General features: G+C 47.2%; 2 protein-coding genes across 2 annotated transcripts in view; both read left to right on the top strand.

Moving 5' to 3' along the window:
• Positions 1-1729: 1729 nt before the first annotated feature.
• Positions 1730-5658, top strand: LOC149348911 (uncharacterized). Its single transcript, XM_089585940.1, has 2 exons — positions 1730-1926; positions 4991-5658. Exons 1-2 carry the CDS (start codon positions 1821-1823, stop codon positions 5230-5232), a joined length of 348 nt encoding a protein of 115 aa, XP_089442066.1. The 5' UTR covers positions 1730-1820; the 3' UTR covers positions 5233-5658.
• A 6320-nt stretch (positions 5659-11978) lies between these two features.
• Positions 11979-25695, top strand: part of LOC149348912 (uncharacterized) — a 37015-nt gene continuing 23298 nt past the window's right edge. Inside the window, exons 1-8 of the mRNA XM_089541866.1 lie at positions 11979-12159; positions 13464-13619; positions 13912-13973; positions 16881-17164; positions 21966-22086; positions 22784-22850; positions 22961-23041; positions 25123-25340. Coding sequence (XP_089397992.1) covers positions 11979-12159; positions 13464-13619; positions 13912-13973; positions 16881-17164; positions 21966-22086; positions 22784-22850; positions 22961-23041; positions 25123-25340 — 1170 coding nt within the window. The remainder of the gene's footprint in view (positions 12160-13463; positions 13620-13911; positions 13974-16880; positions 17165-21965; positions 22087-22783; positions 22851-22960; positions 23042-25122; positions 25341-25695) is intronic.

Raw genomic sequence — 25695 nt, forward strand, 5'->3', positions numbered from 1 at the left:
AGGTCACGTGACCTTGCGGCTTCGTCACAACCTGCCCACCGGATAGCGAGTACACGACCCACCGTGGCAGGTGGCAGTTAAGTTGATGATTGGCCGCTCGGGAAGAGCAACCTGGGATACGCAAGGCCCAGCGCAGTTTATCTATGCTGAAAAGCCTTATGGGATGCACAAAAGCATAGTCACGCACCCCTTGACTAATCTATCTTTCAGAGCAGTATTGAGTGGGGAGCAAGCTACAGGGATCATCACACATTGACGAATTTATCTTGTCGTTCTGCAAAAGCGATAACGATCCCTGCCACGCTTACGCTGACCGTATTGTCTTAATCACGCTTATCGAAAGATGCGAACCAGTGGCTTCCCGTACCATATAAGTGCATTCTAAGTGCGCAATGTGTCACAAGAAGCTGCAGCTAGCAGCTGGTGTACAATGGAGGCTGCTTAATGCATCTTATGAGTGACAAGCTGCCTTATCTACCTAAGACGTCGTGCCCGTAAACTCCTGTGTTCATGTAAGTACTAGCGAGAGAGTCACAGAGGCCTAAAATTACGTCATAAGAGTCACTTACCGAGGGGGGGTGCACTCGTTCCAAATTGTTCCATGTGCGGTAAAGAATTGCGTGGGCAACAAAATTTCTTGGCAACAAAAGTGTTGAGAGGTGAAAGCCGAGGACACTATGCCGTGACGACTTCCGGTGGATGTGACGTAACACCGTTCCCGTGGCTATATCGATGCCCAAATTACACACTTTTCGGGGATGTTAAGTGTTAATTACGCTTAGATACACATTTTTCCGTCTGATTTGACACAAATCCGTCTTTTTTCCGACCATTCTGTGCCAATTTTCACTATGCCATGACGACTACCGGTGCATGTGACGTCCGACCGTTCCCATGGCTACATCGACATCCGCGCTATTTCGGCGCGATTTCGACATTTTTGACCATAACTAATTAACTAATCAATCTGCAGTCATCAAACTTGGCTTCTAGGTTCATTTTTTCCATCTCTATTTGAAGCAGCCATTAGTCTTCTTATATTTTTTTTAGTTCCCGAGTTAAACGCGTGTGACACGCTTTGTTAACAAAACGACAGCATGAGCCATTAAAGACTTTCGCCTTAATAGTTTCAGGCGGCCCTCCAGCAACCCTGAAGACCAAATCATACCAGCGTCCCGCCGCGGTGGCTCAGTGGTTACGGCGCTCGGCTGCTGACCCGAAAGACGCGGGTTAGATCCAGGCTACGGCGGCCGAATTTCGATGGAGGCGAAATGCAAGAGGTCCGTGTACTGTGCGATGTCAGTGTACGTTAAAGAACCCCAGGTGGTCGAAATTTCCGGAGCCCTCCACTACGGCGTCCCTCATAGCCTGAGTTGCTTTGGGACGTTAAACTCCAATAAACCAAACCAAACCATACCAGCATCCAGGAGAAGCAAGCCTCTTCTCAATCACAGCGCAGTTAAAAGATCGATTGGAAGTTTCCACCGCACTGTCCGGGAAACACCGCTCCGGAATTCTTCCCCGCCCTCCTGACCCGCACGCCGAAGTCGTCTTTGTTCGCGGGCTGGGTCAAACAGTCCGTCGCGGAAACCAGTGCACGCGGGCCGAAAAGAGGAAAGGTGTGTTTGCGGCCGCATATTCCGACGACGATGAGATAACGCGCTCGCCTAGCTCACGCCCCTCGCCATCGATACGGTCCGCCACCGCGATAACGGCATATCGGCTTGGCTGTTGTTCAACCACCGAAGCAAAGCTAAGATCAGCGACGACCAGCTCCGCAGAAAACAGCGACGCCCGCGAAACAAAAACACAATTCGAGCATGGACGCCGCCACAGCAGTCGTCTGCGTCACAGCGTCGCTGGCTACCGTTTGGTGTCTTTCGGAGGCGTATCTGCGCTACGTCTATTCCAAACGGGTCGTCATCGGTAAGCCGTGTGTCCGTATCTCCCTTGCGTCTGTAACTGCGCGCTATCAATGCTGAGTGTATAAAACACTGAACCGAAAGAACTGAAGTATATCGAAAGAGCTGAGCCGAATAGTACCAGCCGTTGAAAACTTGAATTAAGTGCCTCTATAGACCTTTGCAATAGGGCCTCCCTCGGCGCTGCCATGTTGTTCACTGGACTGTCGTGAGCACCTCGCTATAGCACAGCGGAAGCGGGCGCGAAACCGGTTTCCGACAGTCCAGAGAGGAGGTGTTTCGACAACTCCCTCGCCCGATGCAATGGTCTAAGTGACGATCAAGTTAATGATAGAAATGTCAACGCTGTATGTTATATACGAGGTTTTGGTTTTATTCAGTATCCGCGCATTTGTTCTTCGAGCCGACATCCGCACGCCTAGCAAGTAGTCGAGGCAACTCCTATGTCGTTCGCATCTCTCTCTATAGGCACTTCATTGCTTTCTACAGTGAGCTTTGTTGGTGCCGACAATGAGTTTTATTTATTAGTCGTTACGTGTAAGCTCTCCTAAGCGCCTATTGTACAGGCGCTGTCCGGAATGCTAGAATTTAAATGTTTTCGAATAAATTCTTTTTGCCTATAAGTTCTAACGCAAAAACAATGCGCATTCTTGCACCAGTGACGCGCTAATAGCTGAAACTGTGGTACTATACTTTAGTCATTCTTTGTTATGTAGTGTGCGCGCCCAGCCTTTCTCAGCCAAGCGTGTAGCGAGGGCGGTTTAGCATGGATAGCTGCCGCGACCACAAATATGCAGCATTTTTTCTAGGTACCGTTATTGCAAGCGTCGCGTTCTTCTTTATAACCGTCCTTTAACACTAACAGAAAAATGCGGAGTCGTTAGGGTCAAGACTGGCCACAGTCGATTTCTTTGCACGTGTTGATAGACCGAGGCGTTTTGATTGTCATTGTACTGTCGTCACTTTCATTAAAGGGAACACGAGAGCGCGTGGCAGATAGCCTCGAACCCTACTTGTCGCGATACGTGGTGGCCGCTTTCAGAAGCCAAGTGGAAATGGAGGTGCGATCATTCACTGCCAGAAGCAGGCAGGGCATGCGGAACCCTTTCCACCACGTTATGAAACGCGGCCGCCACATATCGCCACAAGTAGGATTCGAGGTTATCGACCACAGGCTCTCGCGTTCCCTTTAATCAGGCTGACGACAGTAGACCGACAGCGGTAAGCATATTATTATTACGCTTGTCCGATAGTTCGTTCGCATAATAGAAAAAAAAAGTCGAGCCGCCGCGGCTGCTCAGCGGTTATGGTGCTCGGCTGCTGACCCGCAAGACGCGGGTTTGATCCCTGCCGAGGCGGTCGCATTTCAATGGAGGCGAAATGTTAGAGGGCCGTGTTCTGTGCGATGTCAGTGCACGTTAAAGAACCCCAGGTGGTCGAAATTTCCGGAGCCCTCCACTACGGCGTCCCTCATAGCCTGAGTCGCTTTGGGACATTAAACTCCCATGAAACAAAGTCTATAGGTTTGTTTAGAGGGGTTTAACGTCACAAAGCGACTCAGGCTATGAGAGACGCCGTAGTGAAGGGCTCCGGAAATTTCGACCACCTGGGGTTCTTTAAAGTGCATTCTAAGGATTGCATGTGTAAAAAGAAGCGCTGAGCATGGCTCGTGCAGGCAAATTCAGCAAATGAATATTAAATTACTTTTAGTTGTGAAAAAAAAGTGCGAAGAGAAAGAAAATTTTGTCTCCTCTCAATGCATATTGCCTCACCGCCTTAACAAATGTTTTTTTTTTATCCCATGCTCGAACAAATTAATGTTGGTTGGTCGGTTGGTTAATGGGGTTTAACATCTCAAAGCAACTCGGGCTATGAGGGACGCCGTAGTGGAGGGCTCCGGATAATTTCGACCACCAGGGGATCTCTAAATTGCACTGATGTAGCACAGTACACGGGCCCCTTTGCGTTTCGCCTCCATCGAAACGCGGCGATCAGTAAACGCCTTCATACTTCTGTGGGAACCAGCATAGCAACAATTTCGGAAGCGTCTTTTTTTTTTTGCGTCAAGGATGACCGACCGGCCAGGTGTGTTCCATATTGTGTATGCGACTGTACATTGCTGCCGACAAGACCGTCGCGTGGCTTGCAGGCCGCATGGAACACATTTGTATAAATTTATCTTTGAGGACCGTACACAGGCTGTTTCACGTAAGATTTTACACAGTTTTTTTAAATATGCTTTTTCAGCTAGAAGAGTGACTTGTTCGGCATAGCACTGTCAACGATGTAGTATATCATAATACAGCTAAAAAGTGCTAACTAGCAGGCTGATTACCTGTACTGAATGGCTAACTTTTCACTATTACTTTTAGGCTCCATAGTTATAAAAGATGTGTAGCCCTCTGCAACTAACATCCATATCATTTTTTACAATTTCGAAAACGCGGGAAACCTCGGTGCTGTGACCCAACGAATTTTGGCTACATCGCGACAAAATACATGCACTTTCGAGAATTTTGCAGGTAAAGCAACCTCTCCAGTGCATCTAACTCGTCGAAATAGCCGAAATTTGTTGGGTCACTGCGCCGAGGGTAACCTCGTTTTCGAAATTCTAAAAAATGATATGGATAACAATGACGGTGGGCTACACACTTCTCAATAATTAGGAAGCCTAACAGCAATAGTTAAAAAAGTTAAGTATTCATTATTACTTAACCAGCCTGTACTCTGATCTACAACCTTTGTCAAAAGTTAAGAGCCCAGGGGGTTTGCTTCAAAGCACTATTGTGGCGCTCCTGTAGCACTCATGGAAGTCCTACGCATCAGAGGGAGCAGGACGAAAAATCTTCTTACCTTCAGGAGATTTCGGACGCTGAGCAAGAATTACGAGCAAAGCAGTGTGGCCCAGAAGCAAACCCCCTGGGCTCTATACTTCTGACAAAGGCTGTACTATACCGCTGACAACGCTACGCCGAAGAAAGCGCTTTTCTAACTGAAAAAGCCTATTTTTAAAAATTCTTGAAAGTCTTAGGTGAAACACTCCGTACATGCTGCAATTATCTTTTCAGGAATGGTGCCCCCCGACTCGCCTCGTTCTGGCCACAACCTCTTCTACGGATCCTCCCTGGACGCCTGCCAGGAGATGACCCCGTCGTACGTCCAAGTCTGTGTCGACGGCAGCGATCACCTGCTCTCCATCCCGCTCGAAGCGGTTATGATCATAGAAGACTCGAAGCCTCCACCGTACGACCAGTGCATCATGCAGGAGTCAGAGCCACCACCCTACGTGGAGTGCCTTCCGGAAGAGTGAACGGCGACACCGCACACAAGGTTAACTATTGATTATGCCCAGCCCGAGGCACTCTCAGTATAACCAGGCGTTGACGCGGACGCCAGTCCAAGCTTGATCAGAGAGCTGTCTCGGCTTGAAGCCGCACTGACGAGGCAGCGGTGACGTTGTTACCGGTTGCCACTCGTGCCTTGTGCACAGAATGGCAGTGGAGGGTTGCGGGGACGCCATCTTGAAAACAAAACGCCTTACCGGCTTCAAGCCGCTTTTGTGCCACCGCCAAGAAGTGTCGAGCAGCACTGAATTATTTGATCATATAAGCCGAGCTGCTTCGTGTACAATCTTTTTATCTATGATTCCACTGTGAAATCTTAAGCTTTCCTTTATCTACTACGCCCACAGCCATGACGCCGTGCTGCTGAAATAAAAGGTTAAAAAGAATTACGTCGAGTCGCATTTAATCAGAAGCACTAAGCAAAGGCATCTGGTCCGTTTACATCTCTCTCCTTCGCCTCTAAACGCGTACACACTTTAGCAGAGCACACGGAATCGAAACGTTGCTAGGCCTAATGAGCTGGTTTTGGAAACGGGCAGCCAATTTTCTTTCTCCTCAGTTGTAGCACACAACACACGCAAAGTGACAAGCACGTTCTAATCGAAGACGTTGCAATTGCTGACATGAGAGGTGAGATTTAACAAGCAAAATTTGGAACCGCAATATACCTACATGCACTCACAAGGCACGCAAACAACAATCCACTTCATGAGGGTCTCGTGCATGGCTACGATTGAAGACCCTTCTGAAATGCAGCATCGCGTTTATTACTGCAAAGTGGACAGCTTCCTATACCGGTTCGATGCTTGCATCTTCTTGTACCGTTACATACAAGCAATTTGGTTTGTCTACACATACATGAAAAAAAGCGAACTGGTGGAAAACAAAACGGCCGAAACAAAGCCAGAACGAGAGCTAACCACGGAACGAGTTCTGGTACGACTCGAGATGACTTTCTGTAAAACGTATTTTACGTAAGTTTTCTTGTACCCGAATAGTCCTGTGTGACCTGACGCGATAAGCCTAGCCGAGTAAGCATCCCTCCTAACCCGCACCCTCTCAGTGGTGGCGCATGCATCTGTCCTTCTCTGTCCTGTCCACGCTGCGGTGCTCACTCCTGCTTGCTGCGTCAGCCGAAGCGTGGCAGAGAGGATTACGTGACACGTGCGTCACGGAGCGACGAGACTGATGGGCCTGGTTAAATGCTTGCCATAAGAGCGCGATTTTTAAATTGCGCGGTTTCAGAATTCTAAAAACCGATGCAGATTTTACTAACAATAATCTAGAAATGTTTATTTGTAACAAAGATGCCTGACTCTAATATTTAAAAATGTATCAGAAATTACTTAACTAGTTTAATATTCAACCTACAACCTAGGTTTTCTGCTGTCCGCCAAATAGTATTACTGGCGAACTCTCTAATCATATTAAGCAAACAAGGGAACGGGAATGAGGGGCTCGTTATAAATACGACAGAAGCCAACAGCCACAGAAACCAAGGGGCATAGGGGATTTTAGTTTTATTTATTTATTTTGTGGTGTTGATAAATTTAGAATATTAAAGCCAATTGATTAGAAAAGCAGAAGAAAAAACAACCACATGCCGCCGGTGGGATCCGAACCCACGACCTCCGAATTACGCGTCCGGTGCTCTACCTCTGAGCTACGGCGACGGCTGTCAAACCTTCTGCTTTCGGGGGTATTTATGTTTACAAGTAACCTAACCTTGAGAGTGTTCATCAGCGCCACCCACGTTCATGAGCGGCGGACGTAGAACGTCCTGAGTTACCGCAGGTGTGACGTAGAACGTCATCGAACGGAGAGGGTGGAAGCTGCGTGAGAACCCTCTTATGCTTCCTATGGCGTCAAGGCTGCCAGAACCGAGGCCCTCGCTAAGCAATTAAGCAAACAAGGGAAGGGGAATGAGGGGCTCGTTATAAATACGACAGAAGCCAACAGCCACAGAAACCAAGACGCGTAATTCGGAGGTCGTCGGTTCGGATCCCACCGGCGGCATGTGGTTGTTTTTTTTTCTGCTTTTCTAATCAATTGGCTTTAAGCGATAACATATTCAGTAATATTCTAAATTTATCGACACCACAAAATAAATAAATAAAACTAAAAATCCCCTATGCCCCTTGGTTTCTGTGGCTGTTGGCTTCTGTCGTATCTCTAATCATATTGTCACGCGTGGTTTAGTACGTCAGGCACGGTTGTGTACGTCAAAGTAGGCGACTGCAGCGGACGTCGGCAGCAGCCCAAAAGCGGAGCATTCGCTTGCCAGACACTTCGGCTTCTTTCTTTCTAAGGCGAGCTCGCGCGCATTCCGCGCAGTCGTGTTTCCAGGAGAACGATGACGATGAATGGACGGTGTCAGTATAAGTAGCACGTCGCCATTAAAATTGATGAGCGTGAGAAAACGCGAAACGGGGTAAGCTATAGCTTTTAAAGCTCGTGCGACAATAAGAACGTTTCTAACTTGTTCTGTGCGCTAGCCCCATGACGTTCGCTTGCGCACCTGAAGTATTAAATGCAAAAAAAAAAACTGCGCTTCCAGTTTAGTTATTCAGCCGCTGTGCAAGTCCCCAACGTCAATGTTATAGATTATAAATTCTCTACAAAGTGCGCGTCCACCGTTCTCCACTACGCATTCAAGCCAGCCTTTTTTTCAGACGCTAAGCAGCGGTTTAGCTCTTCGCCTCTCACTTACTGCAGAACCTCGCAACAACGAAACGATTTATAACAAAATAATGGATATAACGAAGGACTCAGGATTCCCCTTGTAAGCTCGGTCAACACGAGCTATAACGAAGCTACGGCTGTAACGAAGTAATCGTCGGGCGCAGTTCTTTGATACGGTTGAGCAACAAAACAATGAGTGACACGAGGTCTTCACTGTCGAAAAAAAAAAAAGCGCGAGGTTATCGTGAAATTTGACATAAATACGATTTACGTAGGCTGAGCCCAGAATCAGTCCTCCGTAACGCCACTGTATGACTATTATTGTGACAAGTCTGAGGTATACAGCGAAGAAAAAAACGTGTATAAACAGAGTCGCCCCCTCAAGATCGTGTAAATCGCCAATATGAGGTAGGCCGGTAGATGCCATAGTTCCAGGAGGCAACAGAAGAGGCAAATCCCTAGTAATCATCTCGGACTCGCAGAACTGTCTGTAGGAATTTCCTGCTAGGCAGAATTGGCAAGAATGCTGTCCTCGTTCTAACCCAAGGTGGCTCAAGCGAAGAAAAACATCCTATCACGTGGGCAGCGGGACATGCCGGCCCGGTCGGCAACCATGCAGAGGACGCCATCTCTCGATTTCATACTAACCGAGCGACGGCTGGGGCATTGGGACTCCAGCCAGTTACCCAGACGTACGGCGACATACTGGAGCACCTCAGGGGACTAAGGAGGATCTATCCCCCACCACATAGCGAACTCACTAAAGAGCAGACTGTAAGTTGGATACAGCTCCAAACAAACACACATCCATGCTTATTTATCCTAAATAATATACACACCAGTACATACTGGCTCGCATGCCCATGGTGCGGAGAGGCAGCCACACTGCACCACATCACATGGGATTCCAACACAACCCTGGAGTCCCAGTCTTACACAATGACACGCGGGAGCGTGGGGAGGTAGCGCTGTCCAGATGGGAATCCAGTGATCAGCTTTCACTGGTCGAACGGGCCCAAGTTGCCACAGCCGCCGCAAGAGTCCTGTACTACGGATTCCTCCCAAGACTCCCAAGACGCTATGAGCAATGTATATACGCTTTGACTCTCTCTCTCTCTCTCTCTTTCGAGGAGCTATGGTGGGTGCTCAGCATATACTAGGCCATAGCCTTGAGCGGAGTGCAGCCGCGAGATGGTACTGCTGTCGACGAACTGTGACAGCCCGGAACCCTCCCATCATCATCATCTAACTTGAAGCGCGGTTCCCTGGTGTCATGACGACTGCGTCTCGCGCTCATGGGCCACGACCGCTCGTGCAGAAGAAGAAGATCCGAGCAGGAGAACGGTCCACCATACCGAGCCGCTCTGCGAGCTAGGATATTATCTGCTTTCTTCACAGAGCAGGTAAGTGTGTCCTTGCGTAGCTTTAATTCATTGAGTGCGTAGAGATTGCGAAGTCATGTTAACAATCACGCGTTTTTTATGCCGATGTAGTACAAGGTTATACGGTATGGTTGGCATCGCTCATCGTGCCTTGGCGTCGACGTAGGTGAAGCATCTTTAAGAGATGTCCGGTCCTTGTGTGTTCCTAGTCCACGCTTCTGTGGCGGTAAGCCTCAAGTCGAGCTTCAAGCTATTCTAAGCTGCCATAAAGCGTTTCTGTAGTCGCCGGGGGATTCTCACACGGGCGTACTACACCTATGCGCACGCAGTGCTGTGAGTCCAGCTCGTTCACCGTCCCTTGGCTTTTGATGCGCTACAACTCCGAGATATGAACCAACAGGCCGAAGATTCGACATTATCGCGATTTATTGACGTACACGGTGAACCACACTTAAAAGTGAGCACGCTAGTGTGTGACCCCGCCAAGTTTGTCCTGCGCATCAAAGCTAAGGCAGAGTTGACGCGAAGCACTACCTTGAGGTCCTGCATGTACGCAATATCACTTCACTGCGTGGCCGTGTCGAACGTACGAGCGCTTCGAAGAGCAAGGTCGCGTATTTCCATGCACACATTAAGTGCGGACCACCGTGTGCGCGTCGGTTCTAGGGAATCAACACCTTGTGCTAATTTCGCGTTGCGATTTCGTATCTCGTTCCTATTGATTGCCTCATTTTGTTCGCTATTTTTTAGACAGAATGTTCATTAAATTTGCACCTCGGCCCAATATCGTGTCGAACTGTGTAGTGGACACGTTTTGTTACATTGTGTTCAGCCCCGTCAGTATACCTTTTCTTTAACTCTAGCAGAAACTTTGCAATGGTGTTCTTGTGAGGTGTAATCATCAACTTCGCATGCGGGATGTACAAGGTTCGATCCCCGGTGGGTTCGATACCCAACCGTTTTTTCAAATGGTACAAGCTTTCCCCTATCAAGTGCTCGGTTTTTCTCCATTACGATATGACCTTTAAAAATAGGTCTTCGAACCGTCTGATGCAGACCGAATAATACATCACCTGTGGCACTCTTTGGCAAAGCTGTCGCTGTGAACTTGAGAACAAATCAGCATCATAAACAAAAACTGGAGGTGACACTTAAGCTCCGCCTTAAGGGTATGACGCAATAGCGTAATGTGTTAATTCTCATATACGCAGAAGTTCATTCTCTACTTTACATTCATACAGATCCCTGCCAGTCCTCATACCCCTCCTGGTGCAGTGGTGCAGCGGTTAAGCGATGCGCCACTGCCCTGCGATGGCAGGTGCTCCCTGCGGTAGGTCTTATACGACCCAGGTTGCTATTCCCGAGCGACCAATCAATTTAACTACCACCTGCCACAGTGTGCAGTTTGCTCACTATCTAATGTGCAGGTTGTGATGACGCCGCATGGTCACGTGACCTAGGTGTCCCACCTGCCGCCTAGGTTGCGCTCTGGGGAACACCCGTCAGGGCCATGACCGTACTTTTTCGCTCACAATGCCGACATTGCCGAGGCCGGATTTTCAGCGTAACGCGGCCTTTAACGCTGTCGAGTTAAAAATTGCGAAGACACTTTGGCAACTAAAGGGTTGAGAGGCGAAAGCCGAGGACACTATGCCGTGACGACTACCGGCGGATGTGACGTCACACTGTTGCCGCGGCTATATCGATACCCAAATTATACATCTTTCGGAGATCTTAAGTGTTAATTACGCTTAATTACACAATTTTTCACCTAATCTGACACAAATCCAACGTTTTTCCGACCATCCTGTGACAATTTTCACTATGCCGTGACGACTTCCGGTGGACGTGACATCACATCGTTCCCGTGGCTATATCGACGTCCGCGCTATTTCAACGCAATTTCGACATTCTTACCTATGATTAATTAACTAATTAGTCTTCAGTCATCAAACTTGGCTTCTAGGTTCATTTTTTGTCCTCTGTTTGAAGCAACCACTGGTTTCCTTCTATCTTTTTTAGTTCCCGAGTTAAACGCGTGTGACACGCTTTGTTCGTACTAACTATGGCAAGCAGACTGTTCAGTACTCATCGATTTCCCTATGGAACACCTTACCTTTGAATGTAAAAACTCGCGTTCGGTATTTAATTTTAAACAGACCTTAAAGCATTTCTTGATAGCAGACAGTTGACCATTAGTTTCTTTGTTTCTTTCTTTTTTTATCTTCCTTTTTTCTTTTTCTTTGTAGTCTGTGTTCCTTAGTTTGCGTTCTTTGTCTACACATGTTTTTATTGCGTCTTAATTTGGTACCATCTTTCATTCTTAAAATGCTGCGCTTAATTTACTTAACTCAATGTTATTATGAACAGGAGGTCCCCTTTCAGTCATTCGACTATGGGATCTCCTTCTGCATATCATTGTACACTGCTCAAATGATTGACTAATAAAAAAATTCTGATTCTGATTTGTTAACGGACGATAGTATGAGCCCTTAAAGGCTTTCGCCTTAAAACAGACCGTATCCGCCATGAAGCCGCAAACGTCATCTTTGCGTAGCCGAAGGCGGATATTTGTGCACGAGGAGTGCCCTGTCCTCCCCAACGGTCGAGCGATACCAGGACCAGTCGTCCTCCGCTGTCTCCCCGCAATGGCGAGGAGGCGGCCCGCTCCGGGAGGGAGAGGAGACAGAGGACTTCCACCGCTACTGTCCGCTACCTCCCTGCTCCTGGTGTTCTGGCTGCTGAGCCCGGCACTCGTGGCATCAGCGCGGCGCCGACTGCAGCTTGAGACCTACCCGTCCGACGTCGTCTACGATCCAGACCCCACCTGTGAGTGTCATGCAGGGGTTGGGTTATTAAGACGGTCAAGGTCGCTGTTGGGTTCTATAAGCATGCAGAACGTGGTTAAGCTCCAGGAGGTAGATTGTGCGGCATTGGACAGAGAGCCGGAAAATGACAACAAACTCATGATGCTGCAAGGTTTGCAATGCATGCGAATAAACAAGGGATGGTCAGAACTATTAACGGTAAGAAGGGTTGTTTTGTAGGCCAATTGGTAATCCATACTTCAAGAAATGCTTCGGCGCGGCAGACAAGGACAAGACATAAAAAACACGCCACAGAGCGCTCTGTGGTGTGTTTCTGCGTCTGGATCTTATCTGCCGCGCCGAAGCATTTCTGTAAGTATAAACGGGAACCACAGGTGGTCGAAATTTTCGTCCCTCATAGCATGCGTTGCTTCGGGACGTCAAACCCCAATAAACTAATAAACCAACCAATAAACCAAAAAATAAACGGGAACTATACAAAGCGGATTGACAAAGCAGCCTGGACTTTCATCTATCTATGCTGGTGCTGCAATACCTTCCTTCCTCTCAGACTTGCTGAAGGAAGATGGCTGAAAGGAGAAAAAGTTATTGGCTAAACAAGTCCACGCCTCAGTTAAAAATCAGGCAAGAGCCGCGACTGTCCGCACCCAGCGTTCCTAGCTGTTTTCGCTGCTTGAAGTGTCTTACCGCTTGTTCGCTGTTCTTCTTTACTAACGCGTTCGGCTACCCTGGCCGCCTTCCCACATTAGTGTGCAGCACCACAAAGCTGGCTTTTGTACACAGGCGAGCCTACCTATCTTTTGACTCAACTGGGTCCACTGTGTGGGCACGCTTCTATTATATGCGTATTTGTTCGAACTGAACGCGCGGTCGAAAGATGAGGACGACGATGATTTAGTCGTTAAGAAGGGCCGTGTACCAATCGCTAGAAATGACGCGAGACCGCTGCGGAGATGGCCGAGTGACGTGACGCTTCGGCAAAAGTTGCTCTTTTTGAACAGACTCTCCTTGAAATTCTGCATAGGCAGTAGGATAGAGCAAAGTGTTATTCGCTTAGCGCCTGGAATTTAAGATGGTTCGGAAATTAACGGCTCTAGTTTCTGCTTTGGCTTTGCCGCGATTTTGGGAAAACATTCCCTTGAATTTACTTAAAATGGTATCCGGAAGTGTTTAATGCTGAAATTTTTCCCTTGAAAGTCGGCGCTCCTGTTGCGCCCTCTGTGGTCACGGTCAGCTTTGCGCTCTTGTTTTCGTGTGTTCGATACCGTGCAGAAACGACCTCCTGATGTTTACCGCGCGTTCCAGACTGCCTGTCGCCGATCAAGCTCAAATTCTCCAATAACCTCCGCGCCTACTACTTCGAGTCCTCTGAAGACGTCTACGAGTCCCGGACGCCGCGCCTCCTCTACGCGTACGGCCATCTCGTCGCGGCCCTCTTTGTGTCGGCGAAGGTGCCCAGGTGTAAGCCGGATATTTTGAACCCTTCTTTGATCAGCGAGCCAAAAAAAAAACGAAGAAAGAACTTTGTGGACATACAAGCGAAACCCCTTAGGTTGCTGCATACCCTTAAGGCGGAGCTTCAGCGTCCCCAAAATTTTGAAGTGGAACTTGTTGTAGACCAGCTTTTTTTAATTTGTAGCCTCGCTAGAAGCTCCTCGGACAATGCGGTTTACGAAAATATAATAATATTCATAGTAGTATTTTTGTTCGCGTCTTAGCAACTTTCTCGTTTTCCTTTTTTTCTGCTTTCCAGTGTTTCTAACGGACAAGTTCATCGAAGATCCGCTAAGTTACTTCAAAAATAACTACCTTTCGGTGAGTTTTCTTGAAAAAAACAACAACTTCTCTGCCGCATGCTCTGAACGTTGTGTACAGACGCTGTAGGAATGCAATCCGATCGAGTACCCATCGAGGCCTCTGTATCGCAACGGTGTCCTAGTGGTTTCGAGCATTCGCCTCGTATACGTCAGGTACGGAGTTCGAACCCCAGTGCCACCGCCCCCCCCCCCCCCCCCCCCCCCCCCCCCCCCCCCGGTCTGGTGCTCGACTTCTTGGGGCGAAACGCTGAAGAATAACAGGTCTTTTACTCTTTACTCCTCCTTAGCACCCCATTGCCCTAGCGTCATTAAAATCAAATCACCATCATCAGAAGCCTACGCCCTCTACCGAACATGATAGAAAACATACAAGTGCGCCAATAGACGAGACAGAGAAATGAATAGGACAACCGCAGACTTTATTTGGTTGACCTCGCTGGCGCAGTTCAGTGTTCTCCAACTCGGTACCTGGTCACTCAACAGCCCCGTCCAACGCTAGCAGCCGCCACATAAGCGATTATCAATAGGAGCTACAACTGATCACCGACCAGCCCTGTCCAGCGCTATCAGCAGCTACCCTGCCCCCGCATTCACCCTACAGCACATGTGACCAGGATGGTGTTGGGTATGGTGTTGGAGATGATCATGATGACTGTGATGAGTCCTTGGGAGACTATTTGCAGGAGGCACAGAGTTAACTGTATTAACTGCGGGGAAAACAATTGGCTGTGGTTTAGCTTTGGCTAAACCTGGAGTGACGCGAGAGCTGGAGTGATTCCCTCTCCCTCTTTCCACTCCCCCCCCCCCCACTCGACAGGGCGCATGCGCACAGTTATTGCAGCTAGGTTTCGCCGGCGCGCCGCGCAGCCGGCAGCAGCAGCACCACGTGACCTACCCACGTGACCAACGGGGCCTCCACAACGCACAAGGGGTGCCACGCTGAAGGCTCGAAGAGCTGGCGTAGTGTAGCTCTTGCTACAAATGCGGAAGCCATGCTCCTATGCACGTCGTCTCCCCAGAGTTTTGATGCTTTGGTTGAAACCATTCTGGTAACGCCCCTTGACAGCCTTATGCTCTTGTGCGGACCAAATACTCAACAAACTAATCTGGCATCGATCTTGTCAGATGACGCATTCTTTTCGGTGTTATGCTCATCTTGAAAACATAAAAGTAATTCCAAGATCCCTCCGGTGTTTAGCTCCCAAATTCTGGTATTTCAACATTCTATTTCCAACTATTCTCACCATTTGTACGAAATGCCCTACATGCCTAAAAAATCGGGCTCAGGTAATATTAGCGGCTTAGCTCAATAATGCCGATAGAATGCGATAAGTAGAGGGTCGGCATGGGCGAGCTTTTTAATCTCTAACTATACCGAACAAGGCAGAGGCATCAGAATTCTTGAGGTTACAATCTTGTCTTGCAATTAGCTTCTTGTTTCGGTAACAAGAAAAAGCTTTGACAACTGACTACTTTTTTGTCGCGGAGGAACTCTGTGTGGCACTCCTGAATGTGGGCGGAGCTTCACAACAGGCTTAGGTAAGTTATTTCCGACAATAATAGAAGTGCAGCTGTGCCGACATGTAGCGCTCTGCGGCATCTGCGGTCGACCTTGGCTCCACCAAGAGCTGCTCGTCAGCGCTTGGCGATGACATCATGGGCACTGATGACACGGGCTATGCGTGGAACCATACGGGAAGGCCTTCATAAAATAGCTCTCGCTTCTGATTAATCGTGTCTGTTTTTCTTCGAAAAACTCCATAACTGGCTTTCTTAAAGGGAAACTGCATAGGTTTTAGAAATCAACGAGCTTAAGAGGGTCGGATGTGTGGAACTTGCAGGTAAAGCGTGCGAAGTATTTTTGGGCTAGCACTTGAAATAGTGAAGTAATCGCCGATTAAAATCCGAACGCCCTTCAAAGCTTCTCCGCAGCGCACAACGCCAAGTGGGGGGCGCATGATCCACCGCAGAAACGCCTGCTTTGAAGGAAAAAACTAACACCACCGAAGGCAAACCCTGCTGAGAGTTGTGTGACAGCGTCTAAAGAGTCAGGGTAAGGTGTGGCTGACAACAGCGGTAATTTGAAATCATACCTTCCGTGACGTCACGCTGATTTTCCCTGCACTCCTCCGGTGCATTGAGGAGAAGCGCAAAATTCAATCGTCGATTACGTCACTGTTTTAAATGCTAGTGCAGAAACACTTGGCATGCTTTACCGACAGCCTACATAGATGTGAATCCTTGAATATCGCGAAATTCTTAAAAAAGTGCTGCAGTTGCCCTTTAAGGCGTGGATATAAAATTTAGGCTTAAAATATTCGTACTCATTGAATGATTGTGAAAGAAGCCAACAGCCACAGAAACCAAGGAGCACAGGGGATCTTTTAATTAATTTTTTTGTGGTGTTGATCAAGTAAGAATATTACTGAATATGTTGTCGCTTAAAGCTAATTGATTAGAAAAGCAGAAGAAAAAACAACCACATGCCGCCGGTGGGATCCGAACCCACGACCTCCGAATTACGTGTCCGGTGCTCTACCTCTGAGCTACGGCGACGGCAGTCAAACCTTTTGCTTTCGGGGGTATCTATGTTTACAAATAACCTTGAGAGTGTTCATCAGCGCCACCCACGTTCGTAAGCGGCGGACGTGGAACGTCCTGAGTTACCGCTGGTGTGACGTAGAACGCCATCGAACGGCGAGGGTGGAAGCTGCGTAAGAACCCTCTTATGCTTCCTATGGCGTCAAGGCTGCCAGAACCGAGGCCCTCGCTAAGCAATTAAGCAAACAAGGGAAGGGGAATGAGGGGCTCGTTATAAATATGAGAGAAGCCAACAGCCACAGAAACCAAGGAGCACAGGGGATCTTTTAATTAATTTTTTTTTTGTAACCTCTGCTCCTCACAGCTCCTGGGTGACCTCCCGCTCCTGGCGATGCTAGCGCTGCTGTGCCTCCTGCTGGGCATCTTTGTGCCCTTGGTGGGACTGGCGACATTGCTATGCCGACGCCGCTCCGCTGGCCGCACAGACATTGCGCCTGAGGGCGGCGCCGCTCCCGCTGCGGCCGCCGCTGGTGGCGCTGGCGGCGGCGCCTCCAGTTCCAGCTCCGACTCCGAGCAGCCAGTCGACGAGGAGGAGATACGCCGCAACAAGTACTCGGCCGGACTCCTGTCGTGCTGCGCCATAATGATGTCAGTGCCGCGCATCCGCTGCTGATATTTTGACAGAACGGCGTTGCTGATATTTTGACAGAAACGTGTTGACAGAACGGTGTGTGCATTTGTGAGCGGTGTAAAAGGGAACCTTTGGAAATGAAGAGTAATTTATAGTAAATTCATTTACACTCAAGGCTCTTCGGTGCCGAGAGTAATAAGTAAATCTGTTCAAGAAGAACGGCGCGAAAAGACAAGGGCTAAAGCAAGATGCACACAGACAGGTGTCTTCCTTTAGTACTTGTCTTTTCGCGCTGTTCTTCTTAAACATGGCATACGAACTCACCCAAGCATCAGTCCTAACGAGTAAATGTGGTCAGCAGTGAAGAAATATAAACTCTTTCCCACGAGGTTAAAAAAAAATGACATTGGGTGGTAAAAACAGGTACACATGTATATTAAGCAGATTAAGAGAGATGATTAGATAATGCAGTCCGAGAGGCATCGCCTACGGGAATGCACACCCTGGAGGCTGCAACATGGCTCTATCCACGGTATACTTTCCGGCAAGATACTGTACAGATCAGAGCAGTGTAAAAGGGAACACTTCTGTATGAAGAGTAATTTATAGTAATTTTTTTTTACACTCAGGTCTCATCGGTGCCGAGTGTAAATAAAGTAAATTGGCTGTTCAGCAGTGAAGAAATAGAAATTGGTAGCCACGAGTTCTAAAAAAATTATAATTGGCTGGTGCAAAACTGGAGTATACATGTCTATTCAGCATATTAAGATACTAAGGGCTTAGCGGTTTTAAAATTCGATGAGTTTTAGCTTGCCGAATGTGCAAAATATGCTGGTAAAGCCTGCGAAATCGTTTTTCTCTAACATTTTAAATGGTGGCGTAATCGCCGAATAAAGTCGTCGTCGGCGTTCAGGCTTCTCTGAAGTGCACAGCGACGGGCAGAGGCCCCGATAATGACGTCACGTATGACGGCACTGTGTTTCCAGCGAGGAAATGATTATTCCGTGGAAGAAAACCGACGCCTTAGAAGGTGAAGCTCACAATGCATTGTATGGCGCCCTCTGACGACGCACAGCAGCATGCAGGCGTAAGCAGCATACACTGAAGTTTCGGCAACAATGACGTCACTGCCGAGCTTCCTCGCACTCCTCCAACGTAGTGAGGAGAAGCCTAAACATCGTTGCGGTTTTAATCGACAATTATGTCACCATTTTAAATGCTAGTGCAAAAATACTTTGCACTGTTTATCTTGAAGCTTGATAAATTCGAATTCTTGAATAACCTCGAATTCTCGAAAAACCGTTTCAGCTTCCCTTTAAAGGCATCGGCTGCGGGAATTCACGCCACGTAAGCTGCAGTATAGCTTCAGACCATGGTTTACTTTCCGGCAAAAAAAAAAAAAAACAATTTCCTTTTTTTTTAACTTCTGCAACGAAAGGCGTTTCATGACCAATACGTCTAGAGGAAAACTGTCAAGTAAATTTGCGGCCTCTGCCGCGCAATACCCTGATCACCCCACTACAGGAATGCACGCAGTCTGTTCAATGTTTCGACCTCATCCATATGCATGTGACAACGCAAGCAAGGTTGCGACTAAAGAAACCCTACTGAACATTTTTCTTTACGTCACACTTGTAAGCAACCACTTGACAACAGCGATGACGTAACGTGTACGACATGTGCCCTTCGAATCTTACCCTGTTGGCATTTCGGCACGATAATTTTTTTAATTCCCTTTACTTTGCAGTGGTGTAGCGCGTTGCTGGTACAGGTCGGTAAGGAGGATTCAAGGCCGCTAGCGTTAGCGCCAGCATATTTATGGGCATTTTCTGCACGCGACTAGCCGACCACACACACGAACTATCACATACGAGAGAGCAGGGAGACTACAGCCCTTAGGAAAACTTCTTTAGTCAGTCTGTAGACTGTCTATAAGCTCTTGTTACCAAGTCTATGGATATAAACGAATGCTACAGTATAGTCGACACGCAACAGGAATCCTCTACACAGTCTATAGATAATCTATAGATTCATGGCCGTACTATATTAGTGGATTTTTGTCAGTATAGAAAGTCTATTGACTATGAATAGACAAAAGTAAATATCTATATGAAGTCTATAAGGGGTCTGTGACAGACTACAAACCATTTTGGTAAGAATACGAACGAGTGATCGAACGCAGCTGAGAACGCACCGCACAGCAAGGCACTCTGCGCGTTCCAAAAAGATGGAAAGTTGGAACCTTTCCACGGAGTCTCTTTTTGGTCACCTCGAGAGGACATTGCGCATTAATAAATGGACAGAATTTACCTCTAGTATGATGTTTCTTGCTTTCCTCCTTGTGTTTCGTCGAGTAAAAAGTTATCATTTTTCAGCGAAGCCGTTGTTGTTCATCATCATCATCAGCCTGACTACGCCCATTGCATGCCAAAGGCCTCTCCCATGTCTCTCCATTAACCTTGTCCTTTGCCAGCTGCGGCCACCGTATCTCCGCAAACTTCCTAATCTCATCCGCCCACCTAACTTTCTTCCGCCCCCTGCTACTCTTGCCTTCTCTTGGAATCCACTCCGTTACCCTCAAGGACCAGCGGTTATCTTGCCTTCGCATTACATGCCCTGCCCAAACACATTTCTTCCTCTTGATTTCGACTAGGATGTCATTAACCAGCGTTTGTTCCCCCACCCACCCCGCCCGCTCCCGACCTCTTAACGTTACACCTATCATTTTTCTTCTCATAGCTCGCTACGTTGTCCTTAACTTAAGCTGAACCCTCTTTGTTAGCCTCCACGTTTCTGATCCATAGGTGAGTACCGGTAAGATACAGCTGTTGTATACTTTTCTCAAGAGAGATATTGGTAAACTGCCATTCATGATCTGAGAGAACCTGTCATACGTGCTCCACCCCATTCTAATTTCTTTAGTTATTTCCCTCTCATGATCCGGATCAGCTGTCACTACCTGTCCTAAGTGGACATAATCTCTTACTACTTCCAGCACCTCGCTACCAATTTCTAACTGCTGTTCCCTTGCTAGGCTGTTGAACATTACTTTGGTTTTTCTGCATGTTAATTTTTAGCCCCACCGTTCTGCTCTGCCTGTAATTCATTGACCATGCTTTGCAGTTCATGTCCTGAGTGACTTAGCACGGCAATGTAATCCGCGAATCGCAAATTACTTAGGTATTCTCCATTAACTCTTATCCCCAACTGTTCCCAATTCAGGCCCCGGAATACCTCCTGTAAACAGGCAGTGAATAGCATAGGCGAAATAGTGTCTCCCTGCCTGACACCTTTCCTTATTGGGCCGTGTGCACGAGGAGGTTGGACAGCGCGGACGCTCGTATGATCTTGCCAACTCAGCCTCGATGAAGCACTGAGCTTGTGTCCATGTGCGCCGCTCAGCCTCGCAGTGTTCAGCTGGCCGTGTAGCCTTTTTTTTTGCGGAGGTGAAAGTGCCAGCGTCAAAGCAACCACCGAAGCCGAAGCTCAGGAATCATCGAAATTTTTCTTGCAGCACCTTAAGGCGGGATAAGTTTTCCGCTTGCTTTTTGTGAGGCTCCGCAGAGCATCTTATGCGCGGTGATTCGAATATGCCACATGGAAGCTGTGCTGAAGTATTGGGCACCGTTACAAATCGACATACTCAGCGAGAAATGACTAAATTTCGTTTAAGGTTAGTTATATCCCACTGGAGAAAGTAAGGCAGCGGTTCAACTCTGCCGAAACGAGTTTCACGTATCGAAAGCTACATAAGCATGTTTAAACATGGTTTATCTTTGTTACATCTTTTAACAATAGTTCCCCTCACCACTTCCGAGACGCTTATTTGTCTTCATTGAATGGCTTGATGGAGACAGACTGATCGATGGTCAGTATAGCGCACAGCTCTGGTTACATATGCCCTATACCTGACGTCACAACGGTGAATCGAATCACGTGACACGTGATTACCACAAGGATTCTTGCTACCTCTGCCGACAACTTGCGATGTCAAAATTCAATGTCAAAGTTCAAGATCAAAGTTCGAGGTCAAATGGCAAGGTCAAAGGTCAGAGTTGAAAGTCAAAGTTCAAGGTCAAAGGTGGTCCACTAAGAGGGCCACACACAGTTAGGTATGCGTGCATAGCAACACTAGCCATAACTTATCTCAAGGTCGTTTCAAGGTCACTCGGAGGCTCACGACGAAATCCATCCCAGCTATAGTAGTGTAGGTTTCGCTACAAAACTTCACTAAGTTTAAAACGAGATATGAAACAGATGGGCTGCTACGGGAGCTTCCAAGAGGATTGAATAGTCATTGCTTCGTTATATCTCTATTTTGCAGTAAACCGTTGTCGTTATAGCGAGGTTCGACTGTACATGCGTACTCCGTAGTCTCCTTTTGCTTTCAACAGAAAGTTGTGATGCTCCAGATGGCGATCAATATATACATTATATTTCTTTGAAGTCATATACTCGCTTTGATTTGAATACTCCGTTAGGAGTACTCTATATACGTGTCGGCAGCTTGGATCGAAGGAGGGGTGTAGCTTTCCCCTTAATAAAATTTTTAGACAGTCTGTAAGGTCTAAAGACTCTCTATAGGCAAATCCTAGAGAACAGCCTATAGGCAATGCAAGTGCTATAGATAGTCCATAGACAATCTATAGATTTATGGCCATACACTTTTGTTGGACTTTCGTCTATAGGCAATCTATAGACTATGAATAAACAAAAATAAATATCTATAGGAAGGCAATAGAGTTTATAAGAAGTCTGTAGACTGTCTAGAGGCCATTTTTATAAAGGTTCTTACCCTCTCTCTCTTACACTGAGCAGGTTGTGCGCCGGCTGCTCGCTGATCGCCCACCTGCACATGTCACACGGCGCCAGAAACGTCCTGCCGCATTCCCGCCGACTCATCAGCGACGCGCTTCTCTTCTTCGACAAGACCAAACACGTGAGGGCGCAACTCTACTCAAAACTGTTGCTAAACGTTCAGCAGAACGACCACAGGCGGTCCGTAGATATCGATCATTGACAGCCTACTGACTGCCTGTAGTCTGCTCTTAGAGTGACGATACCTAATAATTCCGGACAAAAGCATTTTTAAGGGGGAAACCTTTGGTGAACGCAATTTTGTCCCAATGCGCGTAACGGCATCCGCCAATCCGTCCATGCGCTGCTGCAACCTTAAAAAATTTCTTTGCACTGTCTCTAGATTATCCACAGACATTTGTGTATAAAGTCTATAGACCATCTATAGACAACTCCTAGAGAATACGATATGGCACAAATGCTATGGACAGTCTATAGACAATCTATAGATTTATGGCCATACACTTTTAGTAGACTTTTGCCTGTAGACAGTCTATAGACTGCGAATAGACAGAATGAATTATGTATAGCTGGGCAACACAGTCTATAAGAAGTCTGTAGACTCTATAGGCAACTTTAATAAGGGCGCACGCCTACCCCAAGTGGTCAACACAGCTACGCGATGCTATCCTTGTTTTTCTTCATATGTATATTTATATACGCTAGAGTAGGTACGGCATTTAAGGGCAGCTCATGGAGTACTTTTTTATGAGTTAATAAAAAGAAACCGAGGACAAGTTGATGCATCGCCTTTTCGTCTCATCCCTGTTTTCCTGCAGGAAATCGACATGCTCTTCGTGAGGGACTACAACACTTTCGAAGGCGACTTCAACCGAAGAATAGACAGTGAGTGGCGTCGACAATGAGCACAAGTTTGCCGTTTCCCGCATTCTTCTCTACGGGCCTCACTTTGCCCGGTGCGAAAATTTACAGCTGATGCGAAGTTTTCTTCACAGGTTGCGTCGTCAAGATGAGCGAAGACTTCAAGGGCATAGTCGGCGAGTCACCCATCGAAACCGTCCAGATGATTGTGAACCGTGAGTATTAATGAGAAAGCATTTCTTGGCTGATCAGATGCGTTCGTCTGACTAGACAGATCCATAGCCAATCCAACACTAGCCACATAACAATCCATGCATTCGCTATACTGCCTAAACAGTCCTTTCTTGGCAAAAAAAAACTCAAAAATAAAATCAAAACTAAAAAAAAATAATAAAACAAAGAATACCAAAATAAAAAGATGGAAAAAGCAAAAAGAAAAACTACAGAACAAACAAAAGTAAAAATAAATAAGAAGAAATAAAACTAAATTCTAGAGGCCCGTCGTGTACTGTGCGATGTCAGAGCACGTTAAATACCCCAGGCGGTCGAAATTTCCGGAGCCCCTAACTACGGCGTCCCTCATAGCCTGAGTCGCTTTGGGACGTTAAGCCCCATAAATCAAACCATAAGCCAAACCAAGAACATTAACCAAAAACATAATTGTAGGGAGAAACAGAGGACAAAGAAAGGCTTTCGCATTCCCCTTCTTAAGCAGACTTTAGTGCAATCCTGTAATTTTCGGAATCACCCTGGCCACGGCTGTCATTGCGTTGTTGCCAGAATGTATTCCCTCTGTGAGGTGGTCACAGTGGCTTAGCTACAGCTCAGAGCCGCGCACTCGCGGGTTGTTTCCCTGCGGAAATGAAGGCAAATTTTTTTTTTATATTGACCAACGGCAAAAACTCTCTCCAGCGAACAGATTTCGCAGCTCTCAAATGATGATCACGTGTTTCGATGTCAGTCCGGAGTCACCCAGCACAGTTATGCATGCGTTGCGGCAAAGGCCTAGCTATCGTGTTTTGATGCCTTCCAATTGATCGTGAATTGTGAATTGTGGAGTTTAGCGTCCCTATGCGACGCATGGGCTCTCATGGACGCCGTAGTGGTTGGGTACAAATTAATTTCCACTACCTGCGGTTATTTAATGAAGGCCGGCAGAGTACAGCAATCCGGGCGAGCCTATTGATCGCGAATATTATTTCGCTGTACGTCACGGGAGTGTTTAGAGTGACTTTTCGAGTTTCCGCGCCGCGGCGCCGCTTCGGTCGGAGGGCACAGCCATTTATGAGAGATAAGCACCGTTAAGTACAAATGTGAAATTAGAGATCCCTACGCTTTGTTGTCCAGTAGGAAACACGCAAAATCCCTGCAAGAGCGAATAATTTTAGCCTAAATTGTACCTTGTGTGGGTAAAAAAATAATAACGGCATTAACTAATCGCATTCAAGCCTGTGCTGAACTTCATAGAACTAACTCCTCGCTTATGGCACTTACAACGCTGTAATTGCCCTGCATGAACGTGGGTTCTTTTATGTGAGAACGGCAGCTAGTTACCCTGTAATCAATGCTGGCGCATTTTGTGTAAAGCTACCGCTATAACGAAGTAATCGCCGAGGCCCTTAAAGTTCGTTATAGCGAGGCCCAACTGTAGGTTGTTCTTTTCCCTAGGCCAAACTTCGGAGAATGTTTCATACGGAGTAAATAAAAGCGATCAAGAGATCTGATGTAGCTTTGGCACTAATAAAAATGTTCTTTAGAGAGTCTATAGACTTCTTACAGACTCTATTGCCTTCCGATAGATATTTCTTTTTGTCTATTCATGGTCTATAGACTGTCCATAGACAAAAGTCCATTAAAGGTTGGTTGGTTTATGGGGTTTAACGTCCCAAAGCGACTAAGGCTATGAGAGACGCCGTAGTGGAGGGCTCCGGAAATTTCGACCACCTGGGGTTCTTTAACGTGCACTGACATCGCACAGTACACGGGCCTCTAGAATTTCTCCTCCAAAGAAATTCAACCGCCGCGGCCGGGATCGAACCCGCGTCTTTCGGGTCAGCAGCCGAGCACCATAACCACTGAGCCACCGCGGCGGCTTCATTAAAGGTGTGTGGCAATAAATGTATAGATAATCTATAGACTGCTTATAGCCTTTGTATCGCCTATAGACTGCTCTATGGGATTTGTCTATAGAGAGTCTACGGGCAGAAGTCTATAGACTGTCTAAAAATATTTTTTGTAAAGGTAGGGCAACTACGACAGGAAATGGTATTTCAGTGATGCATTCGGGCGCCTGCAGGTGTCGCTCGCATCGATAAGTGCCTGAAGGAGGCGACCATCGCGACAGCCGAGCTCAGCACCGCCATCCGGGAGCTTCGGGACCAGCGGGTTGGAATCCACTTCCGTATCGCCGCAGCGGTGTCCGAGTGCGCAAGCAAGACTCCGCTCCCGCCCTACTGCAGGGACCTCAACAGGACCTCCGACCTGGTCCCTTCCCAGGACGCGTCGCCCGACGAGGTCCGTGCGAATAACGCGCGTTTGCTCTGTGTACCTGTCCCCAAAAAGTACGAATTGCTTCCACATAGTGGCTGATAAGAGATGTGCTAAAGATATAATTCCCACCGAGTATTCTTTTGTGGTAAAAATGTTATTCGATCAAGTTACTCTTACATGAGAATGTTTAGCGCAGGGACGACAGGAAAAATAAAAAGGAAGGAAGAGAAAGAAGGAAAGAAAGGAAGAAAGAAAGAAAGAAAGGAAGAAAGAAAGAAAGAAAGAAAGAAAGGAAGAGAGAAAGAAAAAAAGAAAGAAAGAGAGAAATAAAGGAAAAGAAAGAAAGAAAGAAGGAAAGAAAGGAAGGAAGGAAGAAAGA

Source organism: Amblyomma mixtum, chromosome 4 (genome assembly GCF_055824585.1).
Source record: "Amblyomma mixtum isolate Tamu chromosome 4, ASM5582458v1, whole genome shotgun sequence".
In the NCBI taxonomy this organism is placed as follows: Eukaryota; Metazoa; Arthropoda; class Arachnida; order Ixodida; family Ixodidae; genus Amblyomma; species Amblyomma mixtum.

What these genes read in the sequence shown, in the direction of transcription:
- LOC149348911 (XM_089585940.1), top strand. Translation starts at nt 1,821, where the DNA reads ATGGACGCCGCCACAGCAGTCGTCTGCGTCACAGCGTCGCTGGCTACC. An exon ending in TTCCAAACGGGTCGTCATCG is followed by an intron (nt 1,927 to 4,990) that starts GTAAGCCGTGTG and finishes TTATCTTTTCAG; the next exon opens with GAATGGTGCCCCCCGACTCG.